This window comes from Pezoporus flaviventris, unplaced genomic scaffold, assembly GCF_033815535.1.
Source record: "Pezoporus flaviventris isolate CSIRO_AGI_PZ_B2104156 unplaced genomic scaffold, CSIRO_AGI_Pfla_v1 ptg000057l, whole genome shotgun sequence".
NCBI classification, from domain to species: domain Eukaryota; kingdom Metazoa; phylum Chordata; class Aves; order Psittaciformes; family Psittacidae; genus Pezoporus; species Pezoporus flaviventris.
The window spans coordinates 5,902,786-5,915,318 of NW_026892605.1; the positions used below are offsets into that span (position 1 = coordinate 5,902,786).

Genomic DNA, 12,533 nt, shown 5'->3' on the forward strand with positions numbered 1-12,533 from the left:
AACATTTGGGAATATTTCACATTAATCCTCTCTGTAGGTGATTTCAAGGCACAGGCTATTCAAAGCTAGTGATGGTCCAAACTGGGCCCTTACAGAGAATTCCAGGTTGCAATGATCTAATCTCGCACCTTTCTCCAGCTTGCATTTTATGTAAGTATAATTCTACAGACGCTATTCGTTATCAGAGCCTTAGGGAAAATAAAAATATTTATTAGCTGCAATTAATTACAAAGTTTAAAAGCAAAAAATTTTGAAGTTGCTAATACTCATTTAGTATACATACTTATTTCTAGAAAGTTACATTTTGAGCAGTTAGTATTGTCCACTGCATTTAACAATAATAAAACCAGTTCTTTGTTAAGTACTGTTTGGACAGGCTAAGACTCAGGCTTAGCATGACACTCTCTACCTATGCTGTATGTCTGCAGTGATATCTGGCCCAAGCAGACACTGCCCAGCAGCCACTCATTCAGTTTGTGCAGTGAGACAAACAGACCTCCAAAGTCGGAGAGCATATTTTGCCACTTCTAAACTCTCACAGGTTTAAAGAGCGCTAACCTGGCTGATCTTGCACGAGTCTTCCCAGCTCACAAGCTGCTCCAAAGGTGTAAGGCTTGCAGTAACACATGCACTGAGTTCCTTCCATGGCTGCCTCACCACCATTCTGGCAAGGCTGACATTTGCAGGGATCATTTTCAGCCATATATTCTTCAATGGCTTGTTTTAAGTAATGCTTTTTGACTGAGGAGCAGGGCACTTCCTTTACCAGCTCATATAATGGTGTTAGCTATACACAGTAGAGAAATATTTATATTAAATAGTGATAATCTGAATAATAACAGTTTATGAGCACATTTCATCGTGCAAAATAATTTGTGACGTATGCTGCTGCCCATAGTGGTTGAAAGATGCTCTAATTTGCTATCTAGTTTGCTAAAACCTTCTGTTAGTATTTCATACCAGCCTTTTTCTGAAAAGTCAGTCATGTTTAATAGCATCCCTTAAAGCTAGCACTGGATTAATCATGTTTAAACATATTTGAGCTACGATATTATGGTTGAGATAAAAGTGTAACACAGACCATCAGTGCACAGTAACTTGAATTCTTACCCAGCTGTTCCTAGCCCAAGAAGCTGGATGCTTAAGCAATCCCTTATGGTATTTCATTGAGCAGTGACTGAAGGTAACAATAAGTGAAAACATTTTGCATTTCTCTTGCCTATTTTATGATATTCTGTGCTTTTACATTTAATTGAAAACTTCCTGTCAGAAATCTTTTGGGTTTATACTATTCTTCAGTACATGGTCAGTTCCCAAAAGAGACATAGACAAGGCAGCAGTGATTACGGCCATGCCCAACTTTGAAGTGTCTGGCTTCCGGAATCTCATTATGCTGAACTTCTGGATGATGAGAGAAGGAGGAGGGATAAAAGTGGTACAAAGAAGTTAGCAAGCTGAGTGGAGCCACACTGAAGTGGCCATATGTATTTCAGGAAATGGGCTATCTCAAATCTGCGCTTTCTCCAATGCTATCGTGACCCTCAGTTCTTAAGCAGAACTCCCCTGTAGTCACAGAAGGCTGGTAAGATTGATCTGTTAAATGACTTAGATTTGTGATGCAGCTGATTATGTTAACCTCATGGAATGTTCCTCCAATGAGCTTTTCTTTCTTACGAAGTGATCTGAAAACAACATGATTGCAGACTACAGCTTGATTAACCATAGCTTAATCATTTCTCCCCTTGAGGTGATCCCAACTGCTCATCTTTTCTTCAGGAAAATAGCCTTACCTTTTGTTTAATTACTCTGGGATAGTCTGTCACTGATCCAGCCCAAAACGAATATCTCTGACTATTGCCAGCAGGATCATTAAGCTCTAGATAATTAAGGCTGGCAACAGCACCTGGGCTTCCTCCTTCTATGTAGGGGTCTCCTTTAATCTTACTACCACTGCTTCCTGTAGATTCAGGATGAAAAATACAGAAAAATACCAGCATTGCTATATTCACAAATGGAAATAGAAACAATGCATGCAAAAAACTATGCTAGCAAGTAGGGAAAGTACTCATTAGTGCATATCAACCACCTGTGCCTGGATCAAGAGCTCCTACGTTGATAATATGTAAGTATGTGGTTTTGTAGCTATCTTGGCAGCTGTGACTTAGGGTGTCCTGGAAAGTGCCAATTACTGGGAAAGTATTAGCAATGATTGATGAGAACTGGAGAGCCATGCACTTGATGTCTGGGTTGAGTGTGTTAAGGAAAACAGTTCAACAAAGCTATCAACACCTGCTTCAGATTTTGACAGCTACTTAGGAGGAGATGGAGGATGGAGACATGATAACTACACAAGTCACTGTTGAACACTTACCTGAAGAAGTCTGTAGCAGTTCATCCAGTTTGGAGCACTTTACTTTCTTCTTTTTCACAATGAATGCATTCCAGCCTGATGTGGTGCAGTCGTACATGTCTGTTATAGTCATACCTGCAGATAATTGATGCTTTAAACAGTACTGTACACAGAAAGTGTGTTGGATTAATTTCTAAGTTTCCCACTGACTTGAGAGGTCATGAAAAATTATGCCTAAATTAGAAGGCAACCAACTTGCACATCCTGCTAGAGAAATAGGAGGTGTATCTGGAAAATGCTTATTTTTTATTCTATGTCATTTCTCAGCAGTCCCTAATTCTACAGCACTGCTCCACATTGAGTACCATCATACCCGTCACTCTGGTGTTTGCTCTGTTTGTAATTTATTCTGCTTTACACAGTTTTATCCAACCTTCATCTCCAAGTAGCTCTTAAGATGTAGCATTATTTGAGATTTAGACTGGCACTAGAATTCAGATTTAGCCTGAGGAAGTCCTGAATGAATTATCAAATCTTTGCTATTCTGATCACAGCAGTTCACAGATGTGGATCTAGAACTGAATGCTGTGGTTTGAGCACATTTTCTAATCTCCTTTCTTTTGCCTGTGAAGATAATGTGGTGACTAACATATGTCTCTTCCCTGATTTTAGACACTAGCTGGCAGAGCATGCAAATAAATTTTTATTCCTGTATATTCGCTTAGATTCTTGTAACCAATACTCTAGTACTCTACCTTCTGCTTTCATTTTGTCAGTATCCATATAAAAAATAATTTTGTAATATCCTCCTAGAGATCCAGAGTGCAAGAAATGAGTCCCAAAATGTTCAATAAGTCTTCGGTAGGCATTGTACTCATAGACGACTGGAAGGTTGGCCAGTTCCCTCCAGAAGGACTCCGCAAGAGTAAGAAATTCTGGGTGGTTGTTAATAAACTGGGCAACTTCCACGCTGTTCTCAACAACCATCAGCTGCTTACTCTGGGGAAAGGAAAAGATGTTAGTCATGCCGCATGTTACTGTCAGGGTGGTTCCTACTATCCAGATGACATGCACATTATATTGGACACTAATCAACAGCTTATACAGAGCTGTTAGAGATATCTAAGCAACTTGGTGAATGCAAAAAAAAAAAAAGCCCCACTCTGAAAATAGAAAATATCTTTTGAACCTTTGTTTATAATTGCTGCAACATCTTCATTTTTCTCCTATGTGCTGGAAAGCTAGCATAGGGACAGACAAGAAAGCAAAGTATCATTCGTCAAAGCTAATGGTGGTGTCCAACACCAGCAGCCTGGCAGTAGCAGGTTAACAAGCCTTGTCTGAAAGCAAATTATAGGCAGTTAGAGAGGTCTTCTTTGTACCCTGTTTTGTCTGAAGAAGCCTTCCTTTGAAAGCAGCTCTAGCTGAATTATAAACTCTTATCTGCCTATCCCATATTCCTTACCTGAGCTTCTCGAAGTTGCTTTTGAACTTTGTTAGAGTAAGTCTCAAAATATATTACTGTTAGTGCAGTAAAATGAGCTTTTCTTCTGTCAGCTTTGGGGACATAAAATATATGAATTTCTTACTTGATTTTTTATTTATACTTGATTATACTTCACAATTGAGAGTTACTCTCTATTTATTTAATGCTCCTTTTTAGATAAGTCAAAAGCATAAGCACTGTAACCTTCAGGATGTTTAAAACAGAAATCTTAATGAGTTTCTGTTAGTGGAAAATGAATTATATAACAAATTCACTTTAATCACAGATGCTGATAGAAGTAATAGGGAAACAAAAGGAGTAACTCATTAAACAAAAATGCAAAAGATTAATTAAATTTTTCTTCCTCAAATAGGGACAAAACCAGATAGTAAGTAAATAAATTGCTAATAGGTAAAATGGAGAAAATAAAAACCACAGCCAACACTTCTTAGTTGATAACCAAACCAGTGATCTCTTTGTAAAAATTTTTATGGGATTTTTATTGTTATGCACTTTGTGCCAGAAATATCTGGATAAAATTAATACTTGCATCTCACTATATAATTACATGAAAGAATATGAAAATATTTATGAAAATTACTAAGCCACGGTGACAACATATACATACTATATACATACCTTTTGGCTGTGCTGCAGAATTTTATTCTGTGAATAACTGTGCCCATGGTTTGAGTTTTCATACCTCTCTGTGTGTTTCATGTAAGACCAGCTGCTGTTGAAAAACTTGTAACTGAAATCATTCTGAATTTTAACCTAGAATATAAAAGACAGAATTCTGTATAGAGCTTCATGAAGGATGTTAAAAATGATAATTTATAGGGTAAAGCAAGTCCTTCCTGATGCAAAAAATCCGATGTGTTTTCCAGGCTGAATCCATTTCAGATTTCATGAAAAGTAGTGAACACTATTGGAAAAGCATTACATGTATATATTCATATACTAAGTATTTACGTTATAAAGTACATTAAGGATTGCTTAGCATGTTTTTGATGAATGTGAAGTGACCCAAGTCTCTGAGACTTCAAAGTATCTCTCTGGAAGATTTCCACAAAGCCTTGTGCACATACAGAAATCCCATCCAACAATATATACCACCCAATAACATTTTTTTTCCCTTTCAATTTAGCAAGATATACACCAGTTTGTATTTCAAAATATTAAGTGACTGCAGAAAAGAAACAGGTGTCATTCAGCTGCATTTAGGAAACCTGCCTACCAAGAGAGCCTACAAGCTTTGCTTCACTCTTCGTTTTAAGCATGACTCTGAATACAAAGCTGTGTTTAATGGAAACATACCTGAAAAGTATAAGCAAGAACACTTTCACTAAGCCTGTAGTATTCTCTCCTATCACCACTGAAGACCTTTCTGCACTGTCCTGCAAAGCTTTTTGTATGAATGACTCTTCCCCTTGTATCACCAGTAATGGCATCAAAACTATGAGAAGAAAAATATGAAGAGTCAGTAAGACAGAGAGGTAGCAAATTATTTTACAGGAAGCAAAAATTACAAAGCCATCATAACTGAATGCTGCATCTTCAGATAAAGATCACAAGCTGATTTACCCAAAAGAAAGGGGGATATCAACCGAACAACTTCTATACCTGCAGAACCGCAATGTGCAGAGCATGTTACAGTATGGAAAGCAAAATTTTGCTCTTTTTTTGTCAACAGAAATGAGCACCTATCTCTTAACTTTAAGACATTCATATGTATCACAAATGCTTTTATCAAGTTTAATTAAGCAACACCACACATAAACAACAAGGCTTCCATTCCAAAATGAGTTTTTTTATTATACCTGATTTATATTGCATAACAATAATTTATATTGTAGTGACACAACTACCCTAAAGAAACTTAAGATAATTATTTTGCTAGGTTGTAAGTGGGATGTATAAACAGAAATCCATATGGATCCACAGTACTAAATGCAAAGGCAAGGAAGAAGAATAATGAGCATTGCTAGTTCATTTTTTCTGTGCTGATGATCATGTGGTATTGGTTAACATTTCATCTCATATCTTAAAAGATGTTTTTCAATAGCAGGAGTGAAAAATAAAAAGCTTTATTCTGTGCTTCAGATCAAAGGGTCTGCACATTCTGGCTGCACTGAGCCGTTAGCATGATGGAAACCATTGTACTGAACAGTTTTGCATATGGAACATTTTACCGTAAGCCCAGGAAGCTTATTTGTACAGCCAGAGCTTGTAAATACTACAAAAATGTCAATGCACTTGGCGCCAGTACTACTGATTCTAGCAGAGAACATTACCCTGTTCCTGTAAGTTCTGAATTCGGAGGGGTTTTATCAATATCACATACAGTCTTCTTCTCTTCACATCGATCTTCATCTGCACCATCCTCCTCACAATCCTGATCTCCATTGCATACAAGAGATCTGCTAATGCACTGACCTAAATCAGAACAAAAATGCAAAGGGAAAGAAGTGTTTGTTCATTTAAAAATAAATCACCTAAATCAAAGCAAAAGTCCCACTTAGCTACTACACTAATTAGCTTGCTCGCACTCATGGTGAACAGTCTGTGCCCTGGAGGGCTTGTGAAACAACAGTAAACGTAGACATAAAGAAATGGTTTAGAGTACACTTGAGGGAACCACAGCAATTTGGGGCTTATGATATATTAATAAAACAGTTGACTTCTAGATTTATTTCCTGAGCTTTCATCCTTTGATCCCATCACTTGTGATTAATTATGATTATCTCTCTGGTAGCACCAAAACACGTTTACCATGCTCCTCTTTGACAAGTGTCTACCAACTGAGACAATGCACTTTTCTGTGAAGGTAATGGAAGCTGCTATTCTAGGACTATTCTAGGAAGCATCAGTTTCCATGACCCAGGTGATTTCCAAGACGTTTGTATACAGCCTAGCTTTGAACAATAAAATCTAAGGTTGCATTCCTCAGTTACCTTCTTGTAAGGTCTCTGGGTCAAACAAGGCAGAATGACTACAGAGGCTACCAGAGCTGCAGCCTATTACCTGCAAAGCTCTGCAACACTCCAGATGAATAAAAAACATGCATAGTGGAGGATGGAATTAAGGAAATATCCTCCTAAATCGAATTTATATATAGGTCAAGGGTTCTGCAAAGCCATTGCCCATTTACTAAGTTCAAAGATAACAAGGTTATCTTCTTAACTTTATGTCCAGAAAACGGTGAAAAAGATCTTGGATAGTACCTGAGTAACACCTGAAACGATCACCACAGCCATCCTCTGTTGGGCATCCCCCTGTGGTGGTGCATGGTCTTGTTTCAAAAGCATCCCCAGAGCAGGGGTTTCCCCCATACTGGCCATAAACTGCTACTGTCCGTCTCCGAATCTGAATGCAAATCAAGGGAGAACTCAGAAACATAAATGAAAAGCAGGAACAGTCTGCTAGTGTCAAGACAATGCTACCACTCTACTGCTGTAAGGAAATTAGACATTCACTGTTTTTTCTAATACCCACATTTGCAATTACCACAATATGGTAACAAGTTAATAAAATGACAACTATTTTATCTACAAGGTCTTTAGACTGATGCACAAGCTTGGCTTTTTTGTTCAAAAAATCTGATAAGTAACTGAAACCAAGAGAAAGCTGCTGACAAATCTCAGTTTTGTTTTACATTTTTAATAGGACAAATCATGCCTGATATGAATTTGCCAAAGTTCTTCAAAGTAAACAGTGTCATTAAGGAATATGCTAAACAAGTGGGCTATTTGTTGCTTCTAAAAAGAGGAAGTACTGTCTCATGGCACAGCTCTAATTTTGATTAATTCCTCCCTAATTGATGCAACATCAAAGTAAATGAGAAAGAAAATCAAAAGCAAGTATCTTGAACAAGAAGACAGTTGCACTGTAAAAAGAATCATTTTGTTTTCATTGAATATAATACTCTGCAACCAACTCTTCTTTCCTTGAGATGTGACACGACTAATGAAAAATCAGCAGAATTGGTACAAACCAGCATCAGTGGAGGAATATCTCTGTTAACTGAACAATTGAGTCAAGCTTTTTGGAACTATCACCAAAATAAAAAGTGCACAAATTATTTTACAACATAAATATTGTAGCTTTGAAAGGGAATAGATTTGGGACAGACTGGAGGATTTCCCTTCTGAGATTTTTGTTCTTCAGCCTTCTTGATCTGCTGGGGCTTTTGCTTGACACCGGATTTGGAGTTTTAAAGATACAAGGCTCCTTAATTATTGGCAAAAAGCATATGCTTATGAAGTCATGAATACAGAACAGAAGTGTCCATCTATACCTGGTTTTGAGTACAGCCATTGCACTCAGACCAAGGGCCAAAAGAATTCCAGCTGCAGTGGACTGGAGAGGAAGAGCTACTCCAGGAGTATTTTCCAAATTATATTAAAAAAAAAAAAAGAGAAATATTATCAGAGATTTCTATCCCTAAGCATTAGTGCAAAACATCCCTAAACAGCAACACAGGTCTGCAGTAACAATTAGCAATATGATCAGGCTCCCTCTAAAACCACTTGGATTTGCTTTTCACGTGTATGAATGCAATCAGACCCAGCTTGGGCTTTCCAGCCACTGAAAAGAAGAAAGTAGGCACATTTACCTTGCCTGAAGATCAGTAAGGACTTTGTTCAACCATAATACAAGCTTCAAAGACCAGCTTCATGCTGCAAAGCAGGGAGCAGACAGACCACATCTGGGAATGGGAGGGAGCTGCCAGGGGCTGTGTGTGCCGTGGCATGCAGCAGACCTTCCCACAGCAGCTCCCAAAAGTTTGCCAACAGGAGGCACTGAGGGTGCAACCTGCCCCTGGGATCCAGGCTGCTTGGGGCAAGCTGTGCTGTTTCACACATGTAGACTGCTGTGGCTCATACCACTGCTGTGTGCTCTTTTCCTGATGGGTGGCTGACTCCTCTGGGAAGAGCTGAGGGAGACCATAACATCTCACTCTTGTCACCACTGATGGCAGTGGCAGTCCTGACACCAAGCAGTGTCTTTTCTCCCAGGAAATATATTTGAGAGCCATGTCATGCACCAGAAGTGCATGTCTGTTAAATTACACATGCTTAGTCTTTAGCATGTAATTTACTGAAGAAATATTCACCTGGAAAAAGTGGAAAAGAAGCCTGAAACTTCCAGCAACAGAAAAATTCCCAGCACCTGAAAAAAAGAGGAGTAAAAGCAAACTTACTTTCTGCTTTTTCCTCATGCAGCTCTTCTAACTTTCTGCAATCTTTACACTCATCAGCTTAAGAAATAATGGAGAGTGTAATGCTTATTTTCTTCAGCTTTGTTGTGCAAGCTGTTGTTTTTTTATTTCTCTTCTTTCTCAGAATACTACCCAACTGCATTCAGCTAAGTAATTCTCCATATAAATTAATATTTCATTGTACATATCATATTCACTTCATCAGTATGAATTAAGTAAGCAATTGTCTTACCTTCATGTTAGATGAAATACTTGGATATCCAGCAATTACCAGGGAAAATGCACTTCCACCCAATTCAGCAGCCAAAGGAGTCGGTCAGTCTGTCTGCTACTGTATGTCTCTTCGCACTCTGCCTTGCTTTTCTGCTCTTGTTTCCCTAAAAAGGCTGAATGTTGCCAAGGACTTTTAACTCCTCTAGTCCTCTCCAGGGACACAGCCTGCTTTGGGAGCTGCTTAGGGTTTTTAAGACATATAAATCAAGGCCTGGTGTACTGACTGGGGCTGGCACAAAGTTCTGAAAAGTGCTTACTGGAAGAACAATAATCTTGCCTTTATCTTGCATCTCACAGTTTCTTTTCCAGGCCAGTCCTGGTCACATACTCTGCACCACAGCTGAGCCCTCAGCTTCAGTAGGAAGTAGGAATGAAGCTGATGTTGTTACATTTTAATTTTGATTTTGATGCAGTCCTCTGTCTCCGCTTCTGCAGTTTCTGATTTTTGTGTATCAGTGAAATCAGCTTATGGGTCCAAATGCAAGTTTAGGCAAATTCTGCCTGATGGTACTGCCTGTGAAAGACTTCTTAAGATCACACACAACCCCTAGTTCTAGTGACACATCAACAGCTGGCTTTATGTGGGGATGCCCCTGAAGTGTAAAAGCACTCCATTTTCTCTTTCCTCACCCTGATATGCGCTCTTATTTTTGACTATTTTTTTTTTTTTTCACTTGCCAGAGTTGGTCCATTATAGCAACAGCAAGAAAATGCCACGGTTGAGAAAATGTACATTAATTTATCCTAATGGAGCCTGGATGAAGCCCTCATGGAGAAGCAGCGCCCCTCTGAAAACTCTTCATATACTACATCTCAGATACTACATCTATTTTGTACAGTTTAACAGTCCTCAGGAAACTAAATGCTTCATGTCACAGCATTACTACATGGTGACTGTTTAACCTTACTCTCTTTTGGCATGGTCTGCTTTCCTTAAGAAGATGCCCAGATGTTGGATCACATTACTCCATCCATGTGAGGGATGCCTATGCCTATGTCCACTCCTCAGAAGCTGGCAACCCCAGAGGCAACTTAGCTAAGCCAGAGCCTGTTTTAGGGACTTTTCAGGTTAAGTAACTATGAATCTCTTTGTTAATGTAATTCATACACTTTTCATCATTTCTGTACATTTGTTGTCTTTGATCAAAATCCTCATATGCCTTTTAAATTTTATGGGACCAGTTTGTGTAAGATTGTCCGTGGTCATTTGCTATGAAGGAAATATTAAAACTGAGTTAAGCCCTTTAATACCTGTCCCAGAATACGGGAACTCTAAAAATATTTTGTCTTGATCCTGCAGTTAGCTGTTTTAATGGCTTAGATAGCAATTTCATTTTCTGTAAGTACCTCATTAGCTATAATAACTCTCAAGATAAATATATACTGTGATTTGCTTACAAACAAAACACAGAAATAAACATAAGAGGACAAATACAGCTAGCGAAGAAATTACGGCGGGGATCTGCCCTTCATTAACAGGTAGTAAAATCATTGGTAATACTGGGTATCATATTCCAATGAGTTTATATAGATGGAATGTCTTCTTGCAGGAAGCATTTCAGCAAGACAAATATGTTGCTTTAGTAGATGCTGCACAACAGTACTTTTAGTGCATATTTTCAGGCACCTCAGCTCAAACACTTTTTCCATTTGAATCAGGATCTTGCTTTTTTATTGAACCTGGCTTCAGCAGTAACAAAATCAAAGAGACTGAACTGACAAGGTGCAAAACAGAGGGAGGTTAGAGCTGGAGTTGTGTCACTCCTAGGACTGCAATTCCACAGGTCCCAAGACACTTTACTGGTTTGCACTGTATGGATGTTCATTCAGTCTCCTCTACAACAGAATGGTTCATTCTTCTTTCATTTCATAGGATACTTATAGTAACCTTTTTTTCTACTTAGCATTTAGACTCTGGACCATTAGATAGCTTCCCTCTTTCATGTGATTTTGACACTTAAGACTATGTGCAGTTGCATGGTGAGGCACTGGAACAGGGTGCCTAGGGAGGTCGTGAATTCTCCATCCCTGGCAGTGTTCAAAACCAGGTTGGACGAGGCCTTGGGTGATATGGTTTAGTGTGAGGTGTCCCTGCCCATGGCAGGGGGGTTGGAACTAGATGATCTTAAGGTCCTTTCCAACCCTAACTATTCTATGATTCTATGATAATCTACTTACACTGCAATTTCGTGATGAGAGACTATGGAGCACCTAGCACAAACCCAGTCTGACTGATATGCACTTCTACAATAACATAAATTATAAGAAAAGGCCTGATAGAAAGAGCTGACTGCATGGTACTGAGGTACAGAGTGTAGCTTATAGGAAAGACAGGGCTCATTTTCCCTTACTGTTAGTGAAAATAGCAACAATTTACTATCCATTTTGCCATTAAAAATGTGTTTTATCATAGCAACTTTAAGTTTTTTGCTAAACATTTCTATGCTTTACTTAGAAATAAACTGCCTTCAGGCTTAAAACCAATGGTTTAGGGGGATAAAAGAGGAGCAGTTTGACAGACACAAAGCGTTAGCCATAAGGCAAGGCATTTCTGGTCTTGCACCAAATGATAATTCTAGCACAAGAATGATTAATGCAATGCTTCACTTGCTGGGCTAATGATATCCTGCCTAGTCTGGAGACAGCATGAAATGGTATTGTCCAAATTCTACTTCACACTAAGGTCAGCCAGAATATAATTATATCAGCAATATTTCCCTGTAGACTTCCAGCCTTTTATAGGATTGATGCTAAGGTTACTCTATAGTTTACGAAGCTTTAAATAGTCTTGTGTCTTCATTATGTATTAAGGCATTAAAAACAGCCTGTGCTCTGTGACTGCTGCAAATGCCAAGGATCCAGTGACAACTGAGTAGAGAAAGAACATCTTGTCATTATGGTTTTAAATTGTGAAACTGACTTGGAGAGTTTCTGGATTTGTTTCTGTTTGCTAATGACATCTCACTTTTTTTTTTTTTTAAGCATTTTAATTGCCTATTTTACTTTTAATGTATTTGTCACATTTCAAGGATTAATGACAATGCCTCGGGATGTGTCTCTATGAAATATGTCAGATAGGATTACTGCTGTGCTAACTGTAATGCAAATGATTCTCTCTCAGGGGACCTTGTAGAAGGATTCTGCCTTAGATACTAGAATCCATATGCTGCAGAAACTATACAAAAAGGGCTGTGAGAGTTCAG

At 38.5% G+C, this 12,533-nt stretch overlaps 1 protein-coding gene and 1 long non-coding RNA gene across 2 annotated transcripts in view; one reads left to right on the forward strand and one right to left on the reverse strand.

Annotated features, from left to right (window-relative positions):
- Positions 1 to 9,503, reverse strand: part of C7 (complement C7) — a 28,460-nt gene extending 18,957 nt beyond the window's left edge. Inside the window, exons 1-11 of the mRNA XM_061469480.1 lie at positions 9,290 to 9,503; positions 8,953 to 9,008; positions 8,134 to 8,209; positions 7,061 to 7,202; positions 6,131 to 6,272; positions 5,154 to 5,292; positions 4,476 to 4,610; positions 3,106 to 3,349; positions 2,372 to 2,485; positions 1,791 to 1,957; positions 559 to 787 (exon numbers count right to left, since the gene is read on the reverse strand). Of these exons, the coding sequence (XP_061325464.1) occupies positions 559 to 787; positions 1,791 to 1,957; positions 2,372 to 2,485; positions 3,106 to 3,349; positions 4,476 to 4,610; positions 5,154 to 5,292; positions 6,131 to 6,272; positions 7,061 to 7,202; positions 8,134 to 8,209; positions 8,953 to 9,008; positions 9,290 to 9,295 (1,450 nt within the window). The 5' untranslated portion in view covers positions 9,296 to 9,503. The remainder of the gene's footprint in view (positions 1 to 558; positions 788 to 1,790; positions 1,958 to 2,371; positions 2,486 to 3,105; positions 3,350 to 4,475; positions 4,611 to 5,153; positions 5,293 to 6,130; positions 6,273 to 7,060; positions 7,203 to 8,133; positions 8,210 to 8,952; positions 9,009 to 9,289) is intronic.
- Positions 6 to 10,611, forward strand: LOC133277562 (uncharacterized). The gene is made up of 3 exons (XR_009746248.1): positions 6 to 150; positions 7,503 to 7,669; positions 10,012 to 10,611. It is a non-coding gene; the product is annotated as an uncharacterized LOC133277562 (long non-coding RNA).
- Positions 10,612 to 12,533: the final 1,922 nt, after the last annotated feature.